Consider the following 22,823-nt stretch of genomic DNA (forward strand, 5'->3'; position numbering starts at 1 on the left):
AAATAATTCCTCTTCCATATTTATAGCTTCAATGTTGACAGATGCACTTTTCACTATACACCTTTTTTTTTTATTTGAAGACAGTCATGACAACTATTAGAGCCATCCATCCAAAGACTTAATCTTCAATATTCATCCTGCGCACAAATGATTTCAGCTTTGGTTTTTAAAAAACATTCCATCTACAGGAATGTTTTTGCATGCATCATCATTAGCCATTCCAAGAGTACCTTTTCAAAATCCAGTTACTTCATCTCTTGTGCTCTGATCATATCTGGTGTAGTAGCTTTCTCTATAAACTTTCAGTATTTTTCAATTTTTCAATATGGTGAACAGTACCCTTGGGAATGCTGAGATATTTAGCAGTGTTGCCCTTAGCATAGTGTTTTATAATATTCAGATTTCAATAAATTAGCATTCATTTTGAAATGAGAATATTTTAATAGAAAAAAGGTAAAAAAAAAAAAAAAAACAAGATACAGTGGTGGAAATTTTTGGGTCATTATAGAGAATTGCTTTATCTTTCAAGGTTATAACAAATGAAAAATATCAAACTGAGCATGTATCCTTTATTAAACACTGCAGTTTTGCTGGTTCCTTGAGGTAGTGTTTAATGCATATTTTTCTGTATAAATTTCAAAATAACCACCATTAAAAACTGAATTAGTTTTGAATAAAATGATCATTTATAAAATAAGCTTCATTGAACACATAGAAGGAATACTAAGATAGTAAAAGTTCAGAGGAAATTCTAAAATATAAACTAGAGAGAGAGAGAGAGAGGTAGCAGACCTATAACTTTGCAGAGTGAGTACAAAATTGAACAGTCCAGTAGGTCTATATGGGTTTCAAAAAATTTTACTGATAATTAGGTGAGTGAATTTTAAAATACAATATTTTCCTGATAAGTCATGCTAGACCATAAAACTTATCTACATTTTAGCAGACAAATCTTGGAAAAAATATTTTATTGCATACATTTTAAAACAGATTCACAAGTTCTTCGAAACAAAATGTCAGCATGGAATAACACTTTTATTCATCAAAATTTATAGTTAGCATTAGCATTAACATTAGTAGAGGCATTTGATGCAAGAAAGCAAGCTTATGCAGCATCAGCCAAAAAAAAAAAAAAAAAAACCACTTCCACTTCACCCCTCTGTTCGTTCAAAATACCTGTCCAGCTGAGCCTTAAACTTATTTAGGCTATCAACCTCCACCACAAGGGATGGAAGTCTGTTCCACCAACCAACCACCCGCTGGCTAAAGGCAAATTTCCGCACGTCTATCCTACATCTGTCTTTCCTCAATTTGAATTTATGCCCTCTCAGGTGATTTTTCTGAGCTAGAGGAAGAATCCCATCAGCATTGAGCATGCTTAAACCATTCAAGGCTTTATACACCTCTATCAGATCACCTCGCTGGTGCCTAGTCTCCAGACACTGTAATTTGCAAAACTTAAGCCTTTCTTCGTAAGAGCACCCCTTTGTTCCATTCACTAATCTTGTTGCCCTTCTCTGTACTCGTTCCAGCAGCTCTACATCCTTCTTGAAATGAGGCCTCCGGACCTGTATACAGTACTCTAGGTGTGGCCTGACCATCGCCTTATACAATGGAATAATCACCTCCTTATCCCTGCTGGAAAAATTCCTGTATATCATTGACAATACTCCATGAGCTACTCTTGCAGCCCGTCTGCACTGCTCAGAGAACTTCATATCTGCCTGCACAACCACCCCCAAGTCCCTTTCATTCTCTACCACTGTCAGTGTTGTACCACAGAGTTGATACGTTGCTCTGGGGTTGCTGTTTCCCATGTGTAGTACTTTACATTTGTCAATGTTAAACTTCATTTGCCACCTCTCAGCCCATCTGCTCAACCTTTCCAGATCCTGTTGCAGCAGCATAGTGTCAGTAGTGTCCTTGACAACCCTGCCAACCTTTGTATCGTCTGCAAACTTGGACATTAAGCCCGATATACCATCATCAATATCATTTATAAATACAGAAAACAATAATGGACCCAACACTGAGCCCTGAGGGACTCCACTAATAACATCAGTCCACGATGAGCAGTGTCCATTGATTACCACTCTCTGTCTTCTCCCCCTCAACCACCCCTTTATCCATAGCAGCAATTTGCCTCCAATGTCACACTGCTCCAATTTGTGTAGCAGTCTTCCATGTGCAACAGTATCAAAAGCCTTTCTAAGATCCAAGTATATAATATCAAAGTTATTCCCTGCATCCAGTTCTTTTGTGACTGCATCATAGTATCCAATCAAGTTGGTCAGGCAAGACTTCCCCTTAACAAAACCATGCTGTGTCTGAGCTATAACTGAAGTCTTGTCTAAATGATCCTGCAGTGCTTCTTTAACCAGTGCCTCCATTAATTTTCCTGGAACAGAAGTTAAGCTCACAGGTCTATAATTACTTGTGTCAGCCTTTGATCCTCCTTTGTGAATTGGGGTCACATTTGCACATTTCCAGTCTATGGGTACCTCCCCTGAGTCCAAGGAAGCTCTCATAATTATGGCTAAGGGTTTGCTTACTTCCTTTGCTGCCTCCTTTAATATAACTCGATAGATCCCATCCACCCCGGGTGCCTTTCTTGTGTTTATCTTCAACAGTTTCTCCTCCACTTTACTCCCAGTTATTTCAAGATTCTGTAGCTTGCTGCTAGAGTTGAATACACCTATGGCATTCCCCTCGCTGAATAACTCCTCATGTGTGAATGTCGATGCAAAATATTCATTCAGTTTGTTAGCTACCTGAGCAGGATCATCAACAGTTGACCCATCAATATCAAGTGGACCAATCTGATTCATCCCCTTCCTTCTAGAGTTTACATAAGTAAAGAACTCTTTGCTGTTTTTCCTTGCATCCCTTGCCAAGGATTTCTTGTAATCTGCCTTCGCCTGCCTAACCTCCTTTGTAACTTGGTTGCATATCAACTTGTATCTATCATAGGCTTCTGTGTCATGTGTTAATTTGTATGTATCCCATGCATTTTTCTTCTCTGCCATATGCCTCATTAGTTCATCTGACATCCATTTTGGCCTAAACCTTGAACAATATTTCTTAGTTGGTATGTAAAGCCTAGTAGCTTCCAAGATAAGTTCTTTGAATGCTTCCCATTTTGAATTTGCTGTTGATAACATCATCAGTTGGTCCCACTGTATAGAATTTAAATACTGTCTCAGTCCATCGTAGTCGCCTTTACGGAAGCAATAACCCTTCCCTTTACCCCTAATGGTAGTTACCTCTTTGAGTAAATCCCACTTCAGCACACTGTGATCACTGCCACCTAGTGGTTCATTTATCTGCAGATTCTTAATGCATGAAGAATCACTGCTGATAATCAAATCAAGAGTATTACTCCCTCTAGTTGCCTCCCGAACATGCTGATGTAGAAAACAATCATCCAATAAATCCACAAAAGCCCTGCTAGTATGTGAGTAACCAGCCCCCAAAATCCAGTCAATATCTGGGAAATTAAAATCTCCCATTATAAGACACTATGATTTACTGGCCCACTCTATTTCCCTGTACAGTTCCTTATTATACTCATCAGAGTCATTAGGCCTATAGCACACTCCTACTCTCAATTTTGATCTCCCAATGTTTGTCACACCAAACTGACTCCACACTGCACTGTCCAGCGATGTCGACTGGCTTCACTTCCTTGGTTTTTATGTGTTTCTTAACTAATAGCATAACACCTCCCCCCTTCCTATCCTTTCTGTAGACGTTGTACTCCCCAAATTGCAGTTCCGCATCCCTTATATCTGTGTGACACCACGTCTCTGATATCCCAACAATATCTGCCTTCGATGTTTTGAGCAATACCTCAAATTCATCAAATTTATTTACTAAACTCCTAGCATTGGTGTACACGCAAGTATACCTGCACCTGTTTCTATTCTTAGCTACCCTAACACAACCCATGTGTTTACTTGTACCGCAATGGCTCCCAGCAGTCTCTGAAATACCATGCATCTTGTTTTTCAGGCTTCTGCTCATTCTAATAGAAGCAGTGCAAGAATCTCTTTCACCTCTGCCAGTGGCTACTGTCAATCTATTGGTCTTTGTCTCCCCCCCAAGCTAGCAGTTTTCCGACCCACCTAACACTGCCTCGATAGCATCAGCAAATATTCTTGCACCCTTTCTATTTAAGTGTATCCCATCCCTGTAGAAGCAATCTCTCCTGTTAACAAGTACAGTCCAGGCTGAAAAAAATTCTACCCCTTGAGCCTTGCACAATCTTTCCAGGGCCGAATTGTTCGACAAGGCTCTCATCATATACTCCCTCATATCGTGTCTGGACAGAATTGCAGACACTTTCAAATTAAACCCTAATTCTCGGCTTTTGTTCAACAGTGACCTGTACTTGTTAAGTAATTCTGCCGGTCTCCTACTCTTAATATTATTAGTGCCAATGTGTACAACTATATCACCTTGTGTGCCCTTAAAAGATGATATTCGCTCTACAACGTCATCAACCTTTGCCCCTGGCAGACATACCCTGGTCCTGTTCCACCTATCTTTTTTACAAAGCATGTTCCCCGTTTCCCTGACAATAGAGTCACCAACAACTACTAGTTCCTTCGGGACCAGCGCATTCTGCCTTGGGGGTTGTCTCTGTGTCACGCGATGCCCAAGTGCAAGCTCTGGCGTTGATGTGGGCAGCTGAGAGCTTGATGGGCCCCTCAATTTAGTTTCTTCGAGGGCATCCACCCTGTCCTTCAAGCTCTCATATAGGCCCATAAGAACACCGAGTTGTTGCCTGATATCGATACACTCCTTGCATCGCGCACACACAAAGACATCCCCCTTGGCAGTATCATGTCCCGTACCCGATTGCTCTGCAAACATCAAGCAAACAGTGCATTTTATAAGGCTGTGAGTCAGAGGACAACTGCCCCCCTCAGTTCTGCTCTGAGCCACAGCACTTCCATTAGCTTGAGCCTTTTGCTTTGCTGCTCTGGTCTGAGTCATGATTCTATTAATTTATAATTAATTATGTTATGTTATTAATTATATTACGTTTGTAATCTAAGTCGTTATATGTATTTATTTAAACGTACAATTTAACTGCTAACGAAGTTCAACTAACGCTATCTAGTACGGTATATAACCTACGGTATAACTAGTACGGTATCACAATGGCGGGAAAGTTACTAACGGTAGCGGTAGTTACGAACACGTGGAAACCCTTACCGATACTTTTACAAGGCCGAGTAAAGAATAAATACACCAAATTAATCAAAAAATCACAAAATAATGTTATACTACTAAATTTAAATCAAAAGTTTTAGAAAAACAATAATTTCAAATCAATAAATAAGAAAAATCCACTTAGCGGCTTGGAACACGACCGTCACTAGTAGCCTTTTAGTTACTACTACCACCGTGCTAGTCATTAGTAATATTATGATCTGAACTTTCACTTCCCATCAAGGGTATCGCTGATTCCACATTTCTTGAAAGACTCTGAAACTCTTGTGTTTCGTTAACTCTTATTAATTTTTTGTCCATTTTCACACCTATTACACTACGTTGCTTCAACCATCCTGTTGCTGCCAAATCCTGATTTGGTACCTCCATCCAATTGGTCCACTCCTCGTGCAGGAATGCTATAAAGCATTTGCTAATTGAGATGTCCAATGGCTGCAATTAGCTAAGGCCCTTCTGGACTTATAGCTAAGTTCATATTTAATTTCACAACTATTCTTTTTTTGCATCCGTTGTGTGTGATCTGAACTGGTCAGACATTAAAAGTTAGCAATTTCAGCAAATGATAAAATCATCAAAATATTGAGAAGAAAATTAATTGAAATGCATAGCAAATAGTCTTAAGTAGTGTTCTAAATTTTCATGTCATTCTGGTTTAGTCTGTGTGGGTAGCACAGTGGTATCATCACCACCATCCTTCCCATACCAGGTGGAAAAGGCGTGGGTTCGAACCTTATTGATGATGAGGAACTTTTATGGAACTTTTTTTCACTCCATGGCTGAGTTAGTCAGCTGAGGCATAGATAGCAAGGTTTTCTATCCAGCAAAGCAGGCAACTTGACTAGAGAACACACAATATACAGATACAATACACTAGGGTAGTTGAAAGTTACGTTCCAGGTGACCCCTAACATAATAGGGTTATTTTTTTATTATTTTTTATATATATATATATTTTTTTTTTTTTTTTGTAAATCTGGTTTCCAGAAAACTTTCCTGGTTTAAATAACTTAAAAAGCACTTTTATTGATAGAATGCACAAACTGTTTCCTTCCGTCCTAGTAGTTCTTCTCAGTAAGTGCTTAACTGAACAGGATTTTCCTGCTCCCTAAACCAGGTTCTCCATCTACTGCAAAGGCCTATCATCCAATTCCTTTACTTTCAAATCTAGGTAAAACTTTAGAATATCTTATTGCTTTTTGCTTGGACTCTCTTTTTACAGACCTCATTAAAATCATAACAGTTTGGTTCCATGTCAGCCACGATACTGAAGAAACTCTGGTCGAACTCCTTTCCCACGTTTCCAGATGCACTTTCAGATGCATAATTGCTATATTTGTTGTCACTCAGTACAAATTATTTCAGGTACTCAAAAAAAATCTGCCATTCTGTTTCATGAGGATGCCCTCAAGGTTCACTGCTTGGCCCACTCGTCTGGGATTCAGGAAATGGCTGCTTCATTCCATTTCTAATACTTCAAGAGTCACTTATGCCGATGAACCTACTCTTTTGGTTTATGGGAACTCACATTCCTCACTATTTCCTCAGAAAAAACAAAACTTCTATCCCTGATTTTTGCTGTTTTAAATTACATTGTTTCAATAAACTTTTTTAATTTTAAAATTTTAAATTCTAAATTTAAAAACTTTTGGTTTTTCTCTTTCTTAAGAAATATTTTATCAAACAGAATTTCAACAACAGCCTTGCTGCCTTTTTTTACGTAGTGCCTGGCCATCTTCACTGTTAACATTGAAGACCTGAATGACAACATACAATTCATTTTTTTCATGACAACGAATATGACATCTTTGTTGCAACTAATGGACTAGGAATGATAGTGATATTCAAAGCTTATTATATCTGTGGGCCATGCAACAGCTGTCACTGACAGATGGTGTGACCTAACCATTAGTTTTGTAGTTCTGGAGGGGATAATTATTAAGATGTCGATAACAATGCATCATCAAGAAAAGAGGTCACTTGGGCAACAATGTAAAGTGTAAGGTGGAATATATGGCTGGAATGCATTCATACCCTCCAGGAGCTTGCCAGTATCCCTAAAATTCAGTTAAAGATTATGGAATTGGCAAATTGGATTGGCTGAAACAAGGTGGATATAAGTAACGTGGAAGAGACACAAATTGCATGATGCTGAACTGACCAATGAGGATCTGACTGAGTTGGAGCAAGAGAGGGTAAGTGTGCAGTATGAAGAGGAAATGCAGCTAGGACCAAAGTAAAATAGCTCATAAAAAGGATATCTGAAACTTGCAGTTTGTTTGAGAGAGGCTATCCTTGTTAAAATTGATATGGCAAACATGAAACAGAGCAGCAGGTTTACTTGAGAATTTAGTGATCTTTTGTAATGAACTGTATCAAGAGAGAAGCTAAATTCTGTTCAGACAATCTATCCTTGGCTTCCTAAAATTGAATAATTTGGTATGACCAGTACAGTATGTAAATAATAATTGTTTATACATACACACTGCAATACATTTGTGTATTTTTATTGCTTCCTGTTTTAACATTGCTCTTTTTAATTTTTGATTTTTCAAAAATAGTTCTGAAGCTTAAATTAAGTTGGAGAGTTCAAAAATATTACAATGGGAAAGCATCTCCCCTTTATAACAGATAAATGTAGATAAGCAAAAACCACATCCAAATTACATTATTTTGATATACATCACCATTCATAGGAACAGATTCCCTACATAAATCAGAAGCTACCTCTGTATACCTTTGTGCCAGAATAATCACTCACTCTGACAAAGAAGACTCAGATCATCTTCAGAAAGTGAATGATAATTATGTACTGTTTGAACTGTAATTATTGTTTTTGTGTTTTGAACTTAAAAATTTCAATGATGTATTAAAAGAGGATTTAAGCACATTTAGTCTCACAGAGACTAAATGTGCTTAAAAGGTGAGATACAAATATCTGTTTATTTCAGAATGGAAACTGCATATAGTTTAAATTTGGAAATATCAATTGTGGTATTTATTCGTAATTTGTCTGTAACCGCTGTTGTTGCTATTTCGGTGTTACAAAGAAGAGAATGACCAGAGATTTGGATGCATGACCTGATAGATCATCAGCAAACCTTTGGCCATTCACTTTTTTGGGTGTTAATTTTGCTTTCAATTGATATTACAGATAATTAGTATACATTTGTAGAAAGTTTAAAGTTGATTAAATATTGATTAGATCAGTGAATTAATACCAAATACTACCTAATTTAACTAATTATTGCTGATTACATTTCTTAAGTATTCACTTCATCTTTTATAAAATTTATATTTGAACTAATTACAGTGAAGCAGGTGAAAGGAATAGTAATTTGCCTTGTGATTCAGTGCAAGAATCCATATATGCTGAAGTGGCTAAACTAGTAACACAAAATGAATCGCACCCTGAATTCCTAATGGAATTGTTCACACAGTTGCAGCAGTTGGGATCGGACTCTCTTAGGCAGCGAGCTCTTTGTGTAGTGCGAGATATGGTTTTTCACGAAACAAGTAACTTGAGACCACCTCCTCCCCCTCCTCCTGAAGTGAAATCAGAGGTAAATCATTATATTTATCATATTCTTCTATTTCTTCTTTGCTTAAGAGTATTACTGAGATGTAGATGTTTGTAGGAAGTTGTGTTACAGCAGGATGGATTTGGAAGGGAAATTCATATAGATGGAAATTTGGAGTTTTCAAATGATTTTCAACAGTTAGTAGATAACTGGCTGTTACTTGAAGTAATTCACAAAAGAAAACAAATTTGTTAATGGAGGCACTTTATCATATTTCTTGAGCAAATAATACCTCAGGGGTTAAAAATCTCCTATGCTGTATTTGAATGTTTATGAAATTTTCAAGCAATGTTTACTTATTATTGCACTAGTCATGCAGTGTGATTTGTGTAGCACTACTTCTTTAATGAGGAAGGAAGGAAATGGTTTAACATACTGACATAATTTGTTACAAAAGTCTCATATCAGGTATGCTATCCCAAATTCATATCAATGTTACTATAGGACTTAGGGGTATTGGGGCAGCTATGGAATCAGAATTGAGCTGAAAGATTCCTAGAGACCAACTAAATTTTATCCTGATTTGCCTTTTCTTTCTCATGAACATCTGAAACATACTTTCATTTATGTATTTAGATTTCTTTATGGAGAAAACTTGGGAGGGGGCTATGGAATTGAACCTAAAAGCTCTGCAGGGATCAGCAAAACGTATGCTGAAAATTTGGTGTCAGTCCACTAATAATTGAAATGCGCTTTTATATATATGTGAGGGCTGTTCAAAAAAGAATGGTCATAATTTTTCATGAGCAACCATACTGCTTGCTATTTCTAGCTGAGCTGCAGAATTTAAGACCAAACCAAGCTGCATCACATAGCAACTCTCCAGTTGACTTGTATGCACAGACCTTGGTGGTCAGTTAAGTTCAACAGTCCTGGAGCTTCAACAATTGCTATCACTACAGAAACCTTAAAAACGCTGCTTCTGTAATTGTGAGAGATCATCTTATAACAGTAAGGCAACCAGTAGAGATGTTGAGAATATCAGTAGGAATCATGCACGATATTCTTCACAACTATTTGCATATGACACGTGTTTGTGCACGCTGTATACCAAGACTACTCGGATCTGAGCAACAGCAAGTTTCACGTGAGGTTTGTTAGGAGCTGCAATGGATGGTTACTAAAGATGGTGAGGTTCTGCATTAGGTGATAATGGCAGATGAGACATGGAGGATGTAGAAAGGTCAGGGAATGACCACCGCATATCCCCAGAGCAATATGGCCTTAGTTGCTAATGCCCCTAAAAACCAAAACAAATGACAACAAGACATGGCTTCATCATTCCAACCCAGAGAGTAAGCAACAAAGCTCTGTTTGGAAGTCTGTGTCATCGCCAACACTGAAAAAAGCAAAAATTGTGGCTTCTGCAAGAAAAGTTATCGGCATCAAGGTTTACCAGCATGTTGTGTCATGTCATAACTTTTACAGGGCCTTACTACAGAACTGTACTGCACACTTTGCGGGATCACATTCGTTGGTAACGACTACAACTGGACACAGGTGGGTGGATGCTGCATCACAAGAATGAGATGTCCTCACATTGCTCATACTGTTATTGAGTACTTAGTCAGCATTAATGTCATATGTGCACCTCATCTGCCTTGCACCCTGTGTTTTTTTTTTTTTTTTTTTTTATTTCCAAAAAAAGTTAATGTTAAAGAAGACATTTTAAAGATGTCAGGTCCGATTCTCAAACATCAAACGTGTCAAAAATGGCTTCCACCATGTTTTTGAAGAATGGCAGAAACTTTAGAGTAAGTGCATTTCATCAAATGGGGACTACTTTGAAAAGTACCATCAAAATATGGATGATTAATAAATGTATGTTGTGAAAGGGAAAAAAAATCATTCTTTATTGAACAGCACTCATATATATGGTTTTATGTAGGGAAGATAACATTCATTATAATTGAAAACATAAAATAAAAATTTGCTGGATTTCTATTTGTCAGATTATAATGAAATTGGAATGGTTCAACAAATCGTAATAAAAGTTGAGAACATGATCAAAAAGTCATTCAAGCCAAATGAATAATGATCAGAAAAGGTTGTGAACTTATTCCCACTTGAATATAATCCTCACTTTTGGCACACCAATTTTACCAGCAGTGTCCTTAATTATTAAGTATGACCCTATATTCCCAACTCATCAGATGCTACAATATGGCCATTCCCAATCAGTATTTTTCGGAGATACAGTAGATCCAAGGACTATACACAAACAGATTGTAGAAATATCATGCTGTCCATTGTAAAGGTCAACAACATTCAGCATATCCTAATTCATGTGGGAAATGGGGGGGGGGGCAGAAAGATACAAAAGTATAAAGTAGAGCAAAAAGTCACCTGCCCAGAAGCATGTAAAGCTTAATATACTAAAACAAACCCATGCAGCAGCAAGACAGAAATACCAGTCATCAGTAACACAGACGGAAGCTCAGTGCCTCCAGCTGTTTCAATTGCAGATTGGCCCAGAACCATACTCTCATTAGCACAGCAAGAAGCACCTTGTCACAGATGCCCATGAACCTGCATTACATCTTAGGAGAATGGTGCTGCTTCTTAACTATGCATTAAAAATATGTAGTCCTCCCGATCACCCATCTGGACTTATCTCTTTGACTACAGTGGGTCAATATTTATAGAACAAACCTACAGGAATCTGTTTGCAAGACCTAATGCAGCAGTGGAATGTGTATCTTACTAATACCCATCAAGACTTAGAACCCTAGCTACTTGCTGATGGAGGTGGGAACACTCCCTGGCAAGTAAAACCATTCAACAGTTGCAAGTAGATGGCTCAAAATCTGATACATCTGTTGGAGCTACAGTGATCCTCCCCACCTCTACAATCTCCATCTTGCCACCATTGCTGAACTGTATGCAATTAAGATATCCTTAACCTTCAAGATCTTTTCAGTTTATGGACCATAATCTATATAGACTTTTAAGTGTGGTGACTACTGCAAAATAACTCCCAGCCTTCTCATCCCCTGTTGAAACAAATTAGATCTTTGCTGTTTCTCCTCAATCAAAATAACAGATAGTAAAATTCTGTTGGAATTCTAATCATTCTGAAATACTGGGAAGCAAGTGTGTGGATCAAGCAACAAGACACCTCTCTGATACAGACTCCATTCACATTCCTTTTACTGATTATAAACCAATCATATGATGGGTATTTTTGAACAGTGGACTCAAATATGGCATACCCAAACACACAATAAGCTCTTTAAAATAAAATGGGCTCCACAACTATGGAAATCCAGCTTCTGGTTAAATAGTCATGAAACAGTTGTACTGTCCAGAGCAAAACTGCACATTGTCACTTAACACATCTATTTTTACTGTGAGGGAAGGATCCTTCACACTACTTACACTGTCACTCCACACTTATTATAAGACACATTATTATTAAATGTACTTACTACCATGCTGCCAGAATCACATCTTTCTGATTACTGTCTTACCTACAAGAGCCATTACACTAAGTTACATTATCGGAGATGCCGCCAACTTAGCAGAATTTTTCGATTATTTCAAATGATAAATCTGTATACCTACTTTAACACGTTTTGTATCATTACACAGTAACATGCATTTCAGCCCTAGTAGCCCTTCTGCCATTAAACCTCCACTCCAACAATGACAACAACACTTTCTGACTTCATTGTGTCCTGCACTTTGCTTACTTTAAAGCAATTGTGCTGTGAATTGCATACGTTTCTATCTGTTTATCATTAATTCTCAAAAATTGTATCATTTGGTTCTTTTTATTACAAATTTATAATATAAATAAAATAATTAATATAATATATTATGATATAAAACAATTTTAATATAAAATTATATGTTTGATACTCACCAGAGGTACTGTTAATGGGCATTTACATTTGTTTTCCACTCATTTTCACAAATTTTTCATTGCTACAAGTAGCAATCACAAATATGTTTGTTTATCATAGTGGAGGTGCTATAGCAACTCAACTTCTCGTGCTGGGTTTGAGGAGTGTCCATTACAGTTTAGTTGCCATGATACCTCGTTATCTGTCACTCATTTTGAAAAGATCTGAATGATTTCCATGGATGACTGGAGGGATTTCTAAATTCCTGTGCAGTCGAGGCTGTAGTTAGCAGATCTCAACTGGAAGGAATTCTGACCCCCCCCCTTCCACCCATGAATTGTCTAGGTTTTTCAACCTGCACAACATCTAAATAAATGGATACTAATAATAATAAAAATAATAAATCACTCTTGAATCACAGTTGTACTAGGTTAATACAACTTCTTTCATTCATCCATACACTGGATTTTGGAAAAAATTGAATCCGAATCTATAGAAGTAATGGAGGCGCATGGAAACATTTCTCAGTTGTGGACTGTATCAGAACCATAGCTTTATTGCTGAAAGAAGTAAAACCATCAATGTTAAATGCATGTGGGAAAATGTATGGCCAGAGTCAGTTCATTCAGGAAATACGGTCAAACTGGTGCAATAGTAGAATTTGCTAAGTTGGTAAGAGGGGAAGGTTTTGATAATATGACTACTGAAGCCCTCGTGGGCAGCACAATTGATAGAATCGCCCTCCTCCCCTGCACCGGGTGGAAAGACCTGAGGTTGAATCGCTTCGATGACGGGAGAAATTTTTATGGGTCTTTTTCACAACATGGCTGAGTTATAGTTGATCTTATGCGAGGGTAGCCTAGTTTTTTCTCTCCCTGAAACACAGGTTCATTTTTGTCCAGCTAAAGAAAATTGACCTCAGGACACACAATTTATAGACAATATACACAGAGTAACATGGCCTTAGTCACCTATGCTCCTAAAAAATAAAAAATTATATTATTACTGAAGACATTCAAGAATTACTGGTAGAAAAAGAGAAGAGGCTGGCGAAGTGGATATGGTGGAAATGGCATTGGAGGTAAATCCGAATATCATCGGCACTATCAGAGGATGATAGTGCCGATGAAGATTCTAAACTTCCAAATTTTACACCAAAAAGCATATGGGAAGGCATAAAGTTAGCCGAGCAATTAGAATTTTTTTTTTATAATGCAGATTCTTGAATGAAAGGAGCCCAAAATTCAAAAGGGAGCATCAAAAAATGTTTAGTTCCATACATTGAAATTCATGAAGATTTATAAAGCAAAGCAAACTAACCCAGTTTACTGATTTTTTAAGGAGAGAAGATACATGAAATCTAGAATGATGTATTTTTGTTAGTTTTGTTAGATAGTATGAATCAGAGCTGTACTACTCAATATGTTCTACGTTGATAATAATATTAGTAATATTAGTAAAACTCCTCTTATTATTTTACTAATGTTAGTTTTGTTAACATTTTGTTAATGAAATGGTGTATTTTTATTAGCTTTTGGAATGTAACCCCCCCCCCCCTTTTTGTACTTTTTCTTAGTCCCATATAACACGATTTCGCACAACACGGCATTTTATAGGAACCTAACTACCGTGTTATACGAGGGTTACCTGTATAAGCAAATTTTCATTTAAAATTTGTATTTCCTCAAATTTAGCATTTCTTTTATTGAACTGTGAACTGACAGATAGGGTGATAACTATCTTTCTGGCTTTTTTTTTTAAAGTTTCATTTCTACATTTGGTCAGCATCTGCAAAAATTTCCCATTTATCCTACACCCACCTCTAAAAGGACTTTAAATTAAATCATGATTTTGAAATGGCTGGATTCAAAAAAAGTATAATTTCATTACATATGTAAATTTTATTTAACAGAAAAAAAAATAAGATGTCTGTATATTCTTTTGAAAATTACCTGTGCAGCCCTCAAACATTTGCAGGTTATCTTTTGACACCTCCTTTTCCTGTTTTTTGCTCACACACACACACACACACACACACACACACCATCCTACCAAACAATTAGGGAATGTAGTTAATAGCGAGTTGATTTTTCTTTAGCAGTAGCAGTCATTGGTCCTCATTTTAAAAGGTGTGGTTTGCCGGTATCCCTGAATCTTATCCCATTTCTGTAAGAATATATTCTTAAGGTTTCCTGTATTCATTGCTGACTGTTGTCAGTTTCTGATTATTTTTTCCAAGTGATCCCTAAGTTCAGAGGCTATGTTGAGATTAAGGAAGATGTATATATTTTAAGTGCTCTTCACAGTATGTGTTATGCTTAGTGGAATTGTTCTTATGGAATATTCCATTACCATCTGGATAAGTATACACATAAATGATGCAGGATGAACCTGGTTTTTGATGATACTTTGGTAGTCCTACAATCAAGAGTTGGCAGAGCCATCATGGATGATGAAAATGTGCTATGACAACATAGCAAACCAGAAAACCACCACTGTAGGCCTGGATAGAAGGTACAGTCACTGCACTCCAGTCCATTTGCTTTGGTGTGGTTTTGGTGATTCCCTGACTCATTGACCACTATGGTCCTGCTTTGTGTGGTATGTCAGCTTATACAGGGTGTTTCAAAAGTGATGGTCAATAATTTAAAGGTGAACTGTACAGACTACAATATGCAAAAAAGCCTAGTAAACATGAGTCCTTAAGTGAATCGTTTTTGAGATATTGCACATTTCTAGTTGGGATCCACCACTGACTTGTTTTTTTAGGTTATGCTCATTCTCTCCCTTTCCCCTCTCTCAATGCTCTGAGACGTAGCAGGCATACTTGTCAAAGGATAGTCAACATGGAAAGAAGTTACAGCAACGAAGAGTATGCGGACATGCACTTCATGTATGGTAAAGCCAACGGCAGCGCACTCGAGGCTGCATGTTTGTACGAAGAAGCATTTCCCCACCAAAGACAGCATATTCATCAGGATACATCAACGCCTTAGAGAACATGGGCGCTTCGCACATGCAGTACGAGCAGGTAGACCCAGAAGCATAACACCTGATGCTGAGGAAAGGGTGTTAGAAAGAATAGAACAAAATCCAGCAATTTCAACAAGGAGGGTTGCTATGCAATAGCGTGTGCTGGGTCATAGCAGTGTGTGGTAAATTTTACATCGCCAGTTACTGTGCCCCTACCATATCCAGTGTGTACAAGGTCTCAGCAATACAGACTACCCTCCCAGAGTGAACTTCTGCCAGTTGATGCAACAACAGTGTGTCCTGAACCCCCAATTTTTAAACAACATTTTGTTCACTGACGAAGCTGGGTTTACTCATGATGGTATTTTTAATTTTCGTAACTGTCACATTTGGTCCGACGAAAATCCTAATGCAATTCACAAGTCACAACATCAGCAATGTTTCTCTTTGAATGTCTATTTCTTCTTCCCCCTATCTTCTATCCAACTTTCCCTTCCCTTCCCTTCCCTTCCAATTCCCATACTGCTCATTCTTATATCCACTTCCTTTCCCTAAACACCTTGAGGCTCCCAGGCTTGGTTGATAGCCCCAATAAGAGTTTCAGTTTAAAAGCAGTCCCTGGTGCACCTCATGGCCAAGGTTGGGAGTCAGAGGGCAGGAAACCAGGTGTCCCCTGTCCCCTGGCTGTGAAGTCGCCAGGTGCCGGCACTCAACATAACAACACACCTAAATATATACACTTGGCCTTTTGCCTTTTCAGATGCTACTGCAGTATATAGGGGGAACCCTGGAGACTGCAATTAAAACAAACCTTGTACTTGACCTTGTACTTTTCACCTTTAAATTATTGATCATCATTTTTGAAACACCCTGTATAGGTTATTGTGTCTGTAAAAGTGTGTGTTCGTGAGCTAATTAGCTAATTAAGTGTGCAGTGCATACCAAAAGACTCAAAAAAGCAACCTGAGATTTGTTGACTATAGTTCTGATTGAAGAGGGCTTTACAAATCCTCCTAATCTCCAATGAAATTCACACTCTCCAAACAAGAAACATGAAAAACCAAGGATGAAGCTTCTTCTATACCTATTTGTGTCTGTTAGTGTTAACGAACATGAAACAAGGTTTGCTGGGCCACCCTACATACAGGGTGTCCAAAAAAAATCTTTATTATTAGAAAACTCCATAACTTTTGAACAGATGCATATTTGCATTAACTTTTTTTTCACAATTAGTTGTATCACCATGACTAATTCAGTGATTTGGGAAAATGGCGTCAAGAATATTATGTAGAGGAGAATACCAATGAAGTGGGATACCATCATATTGAAAAAAAAAAATAATAAAAAAAATTCAGCTGACATTCTCTGGTTGTGGAAGCACAATCATCTAAAAGGTTAAGATAGTTTGTTCCATTAATTAATTTCCAGAGAGAGAAAATGGACCAGTAATCTGATCGTGATGAAGCCCACACTACACATTGACCCTAAGACTCGTGCATTTTTTCATGCACCGCATTTTTTCACGGATTCTCAGAATCACCATATGTGAACATTGTGCAGATTTACATGTCCTGAAACGTGTAAAGTTGCTTCATCAGAAAAGAACTATTGTTTTCACTTAACTACCACACTATGGTTGTAAACAGTTCATTTTCTGGCCTTTCTGTTGTTAATAACTGTTGCATCACTTGAACTTTATAAGCAAATAATTTAAACCTTTTATGAAAGACATTGTGTACCATTTCGAAATTTGAAATTTATGTAAAGTGCATCAAATTGACTTTCTTGGGCATTCAGTGGAATGCATTACAAATATACTTCTGAACTTCAACAGATATTCGATTCCCTCTGCAACCTTTATCATGCAGTAAACTTCCAGTTTCCTTTAACTTTTTTATTCATGTGTAAAAGGTTGGAACACTTGTTGGATTCTTCCTAAACATCAAATAATAATTATATTTAACCTGAATCACCAAATTTTTAGGGGGCAAGTCACAAAGAACATTGCACTTTATCTTCGGCAGTATCCATTTTGTTTGATGACCACCTTTGAACCAGTGATCTATGAAACACATGAGAAACAGACTTCTTAGTTATTATTTGTAGTAGTGAAAACTACATCTATTATTTCATATCAGATCAGAAGTTATGGATTTTTCTGATAATAAAGGATTTTTTCAGGCATCTTGTATTTTCATAGCCCCAGTGTTCATTATCATTGGAGAAAGGAAACACATAAACAGATCATGCACTGCAAAGGATGTATTTATTTCACTCAGTCATGAGAAGCTTGTGGAGTGCACCAGAACTGTTAAATACTCTAATTGTCTTTAGCTTCTGTTGTTCAGCATACTGGTACTTTCTCTCCAGTATTGAAAATGACCATGATTTTATGGTTATTGCCTTTGTTTTGCTTTTTAGTTTGACTTTCGGTATTGCATTACGGGAAAGAAGCCATTTGTTCTTATTTTGGGAAGAATTTAATCAATCTGATTAAATACATATAACACCTCCATTGTTGCCCTCAGGAATACTTCCACTGTATAAGAGTGAACAATCATGCTGCTCATAAACTCATCCATATTATCTGCTTTTCCACTAGTAAAGCATTAATGAAAACATGCAACTCTACTTAAAGATGAACCCATTTCAATACATTACTACTTATTGGAGTATTGCACTTATATTTATAACAGGAGGTATTTGCATATCAGAATATCAGCCTCTAATATTTTGGTAGGCCAGTATATATATATATATATATATATATATATATATATATTTATGTAAACTATAGTATATTTTAGTTGTTTTTATTTAATTATCCATCTTTGAGTATCTAAATTAAAATATGAATAAATTTCTGTTGGTGCTTTTTTTATTTAACTGTTTTCAGGTGGATAATAAGATTATTACTTAATTGTTATAGAGTAATTGAAATTTTCATTTTTTCCATTTTCACTCTTTCATTTTTTTTATAGTTTGTAGAAAGCCAAACAGAAAATGTGACTAAAGAAGTGCAGACAGCGCATTCACAATTGCATATTAAAGAACAATATTCATTTCATGATGCTCAGGTATGTATAGAGAAAGGGAATGCTAATTGCTGTAGTAGTGTGTCTAGTGTTTATCACACTCCAAAACAAAGCCAGTGCAAGGGTTTCATGTGCCCTAGGCTAGACTTAAAATTTGCACCCCAGTTGTATTTATTTAAATTTATAGTACTTACAAATCAGATAGATGATGGATGCTGAAATCATTAGTAATGATATAAAATGTAGTTTGAGCTTTAAATATACTTAGTGTAAAAGAACAAAACTCAAAAAACAAACAAACAGATATGTGCTGGTCATGCAGTGGTAAATAAATGCTGAAAGAATCGGAAATTCCAATGCCTTGTTTCCATTTCTAGCTTTCTATGCTGGTTAAAATGGCAGTTCTAATCTACCTCCATTCCCACTGGTTCTGACAAGACCATGGTAAGCTCAGCTGAAACAAATTTTTTATAGTTTGTAATTTGTGTGGAAATTTGCCTTTAACCAGCGGGTGGTTGATTGCTGGAACTAACTTCCATCTGTCATTGTAAAAGGTAGCTTGCTCCCTGCCTCCCGGCTAATAAGACTCCAGGGCCAGCAAACAACAACCATCACAACACACATATATACTTACACACACACTTACACACACTTGCCGACTATAAATAACGTACAGATGCTACAGCGGTATATAGGGGTAACCCTGGAGGCCGCAGTCAATACAAGAATACCTGTCCTTGTCATTGTAAAAAGGAATTACTGTATTTTTAGGTTTCAGTGCTGTTGTGCGGTTTTTAGTCTCCTGGATTTTATCTATAAATAAGTGTTTTTAGGCCATCCCCCCCCTTATAAATTTGTGTGTCCCAGTTTGCTGAAGTTATGGTGAGTCTGGGGATACCCTTCTTTCATCCGGGCCGACCGGGCTAGCCGAGTGGGTAAAGTACCTGCCCGGCAACCCAAAGGTCGCGGGTTCGATTCCTGCCTCGGGCTTGGATCAAAGTACTGCAAAAAAACCTTGGGAGGTGCAATATGGCCACAGAAGCCGATGCGCCAACAACTACCAAATCAAATCAATCAAAATCTTTCATCCGTCAATGAAGGATTAGCGCTATGCTTTTCAAAAAACGTTTTCGTATTTTTTTCGATATTTTTGCCTTTTATTAACATTGAAAAATGGACACCAGTTATCATTGTTTCCTTCGTTGACGGTCTATTTTTTGCTGCTGTGGCCTTTGATCCCCTGTATAGGGGTGTCCAGGGTCTTGGACAATATTCCGGAACTTCTGGGTGGCTGTTGGAGGCTTGGGGACTTTGTTGATGTACTTTATTGTTGCCTATTGCCAGCCGTATAGGAGAAATGAAATTATTAAGCTTTTGCTTACAATATTAGTTTTAATATGTACTCAGTAGCCATGTCTTCTTCCCCAAAGTGACAGCCAATCGGTTGCTTTGGTGGACTTGTAAAAATTGAAGGCTGCCATCTTGAAAAACATGGCTGCTTACACTGGAGGCCGCCATTTCATGAAACGCTCATAGAATTACACATTGGTTATTGCTTTTTGTGGTGACAGACATTTTGTGGGTTTACTGTGTGAACTATTTTAGTGTATCTTTGGGGCAAAGTATTAGATGCCCTGTACTTAGTGTACTGGACTTATATATATTAGGGGGGAATTAATATAGAGGGGAAGTGCCTGTACGAAAAGGATAATAATAATAGTAGTAAAATAGTAATATAGCTTATGGATCAGGGACACTGCAATAGCAAAACGTACCCTACAGCCATAATGTGTATATATATAATATTGTAAGTAGAACGCATAAAGTAGATTTAATTGGTTTAAGTCTAATGAAAATACTGTATACACTGGGAGCGATATATGGAATGAAAAGAGGAAGAAATGGACAGGAGAATAAAATAAAGATAAGAAGTGAAAAAGGACCAAAATGAAATAACATTGCGGTGTCTTTCACAATTTCAGTGTCATCATCAGAGGTCATCCACCGAAAGTAAGTTTTGATATGAATTTTGCATTAATAAATTTATAAGGGATGTGCCAATAAAAGTAGTTATAATACGTAGTGCATACAGATCATGAATGACCTTACATACCTTACATGCACTACATAGTTATAAAAGTAGTTATAATATAACTACTTTTATTGGCAAGTTCCTTATAAATTTATTAATGCAAAATTCATATCAAAATTTACCTTCACATCACGTGACAACTGCACACCTGCACATCAGCATACAGATCATGTCGGAAACAGAAGCAAGAACATTGCTGTCTTTTTCATAAATTCGGTGGATGACCTCTGATGATGACACTGAAATTGTGAAAGACACTGCAATGTTATTTCATTTTGGTCGCTTTTTCACTTCTTATCTTTATTTTATTCCCTGTCTATTTCTTCCTCTTTTTCATTCCATATATCGCTCCCAGTGTATACCGTATTTTCATTAGACTTAAACCAATTAAATCTACTTTACGCGTTCTACTTACAATATTATATATATATGCTGATATTTTATGTTATCATGGTTACCTTCTTTAATAATGGCTGCCTTTCTCCATGTACATACATATAGGTGCGGAATATTGGTAAAACTTTCAATTGTGTTTAGGTGTTCCTATTATTTGCCACTTGGTATATAGTCTCCTCTTGCCCTAGGAGACCTCCTCCAAGAAGTTTGGTGGGGTTTGGTGCTTTAGGGACTGGGTTACAGCCATTTCCTTTGTGGGTGGTTTGGGCTGAAAAATTTCTGGCTTTAAACGCCCATATCTCCGTCCATATTAGGCGGATTAAGCTCAGTCTTTGTGAGAATACTTAATTTCTGGAATTTTTACAGCACTCCCTAGTGGTAACGTTTTGAGTTGTCCAAAACTCCTGTTCTATTGGGCGAATCTGACTGAATTTGTGTGAGGACTGTTCTCTACCATACCTTTCAGTGTACCAGCTTTGGTTATTATAGTGTCATTCGTCATTGAGTTACTAATAAAATGGGCTCTTCAAGTGCACAAGAATATGACTCTACCTCTACTTTGTCCTCTCCTCCTAACCTGTCTATTGGCCCTGTAGAGTTGAGAGATGATATGAATCCTATAGTTATGATTAGTGACATTGGTAAAGATTTCCCTGATATGTTTTCTAATGAGAGAGGTTCTACTTCTTCTACTCCCTCTCACCCTACTGTGAAAACTTCTGTGGACACGGTTTTTGGTTTGAGCGACCAGCTGACTTGCGTCTTGGAGTCGGATCCTAATATTTCTGCAACCACTGTGATTGAAGTTACTAAGATCTTTAACGTTTTGGAACACAAGTACCTGGATGTTTGTGCCTTGAGGTCAGCTCCCTCTGTCAGTGCACCTTTGGCTTCTCTTCCAATACCTATGCCAGCGTGGCATCTAGGGCCCCGGCCCAATCTTTTCAGCGTCCAATTCAGCCACAACACATAATCATCGTTCGAGCTTCTGAATCTTTGGATTTAAAAACTAGTGAGGAAGTACAGAAGGAAATTACTACTCAATTCAGGGACAAATTTAGAAAGATTAAAATTAAGGTGGTCCGCAAGGTCCGGGACCGTGGTATTGTGATCGAAACAGCTTCTAAAGCCAACCTTGATTCCCTACAATCATGTCAGAAGTTCAGACTTAAAATTTTCTCTTGACACTCCAAAGAAATTAAATTCCTACAGTAGTTATCTACGACATTGGTAAAGACACTTCTGAAGATGATTTCATCCAGGATCTCTTCATGATAAGAACTTCATTGGCACGGATTATTCCCTTGAGGGCCTTAAGAAACTAGTTAAATTTCGATTTAAGATGAATGCCAAGCAGAAGGGCTGCCAGCACTGGGTGATTGAGGCCCCTGGCCCTATGAGGCATATTTTGTTACAAAATAATAATGGAATTTATATTGGGTGGTCAGTCCATGGTATTAAGGATTTCATAATATCTTCTAGGTGTTTCAAATGCCTGGGCTATGGCCACTCATCTAAAAATTGTAGGTCACCTGAACACACCTGTGGGCACTGCGGTTGTCAGGGCCATCAAATTTCTGATTGCCCCAGTAAATCTTCCCCCATAGTTTATCCCAACTGTAAAATTAGGAAACACAAAGCTGACCATTCTTACAAGGAAATTTCC

At 37.4% G+C, this 22,823-nt stretch overlaps 1 protein-coding gene across 3 annotated transcripts in view; it reads left to right on the forward strand.

Moving 5' to 3' along the window:
- Positions 1 to 22,823, forward strand: part of LOC150082125 (uncharacterized) — a 645,531-nt gene that overhangs the window by 439,347 nt on the left and 183,361 nt on the right. For all 3 annotated transcript variants that reach the window (XM_090379113.1, XM_090379114.1, XM_090379115.1), the window contains 2 exons: positions 8,549 to 8,798; positions 18,616 to 18,711. In XM_090379113.1, coding sequence (XP_090235239.1) covers positions 8,549 to 8,798; positions 18,616 to 18,711 — 346 coding nt within the window. The remainder of the gene's footprint in view (positions 1 to 8,548; positions 8,799 to 18,615; positions 18,712 to 22,823) is intronic.

Source organism: Mastigoproctus giganteus, chromosome 8, assembly GCF_048544385.1.
Source record: "Mastigoproctus giganteus isolate SK-2022 chromosome 8, ASM4854438v1, whole genome shotgun sequence".
Taxonomy (NCBI): Eukaryota; Metazoa; Arthropoda; class Arachnida; order Uropygi; family Thelyphonidae; genus Mastigoproctus; species Mastigoproctus giganteus.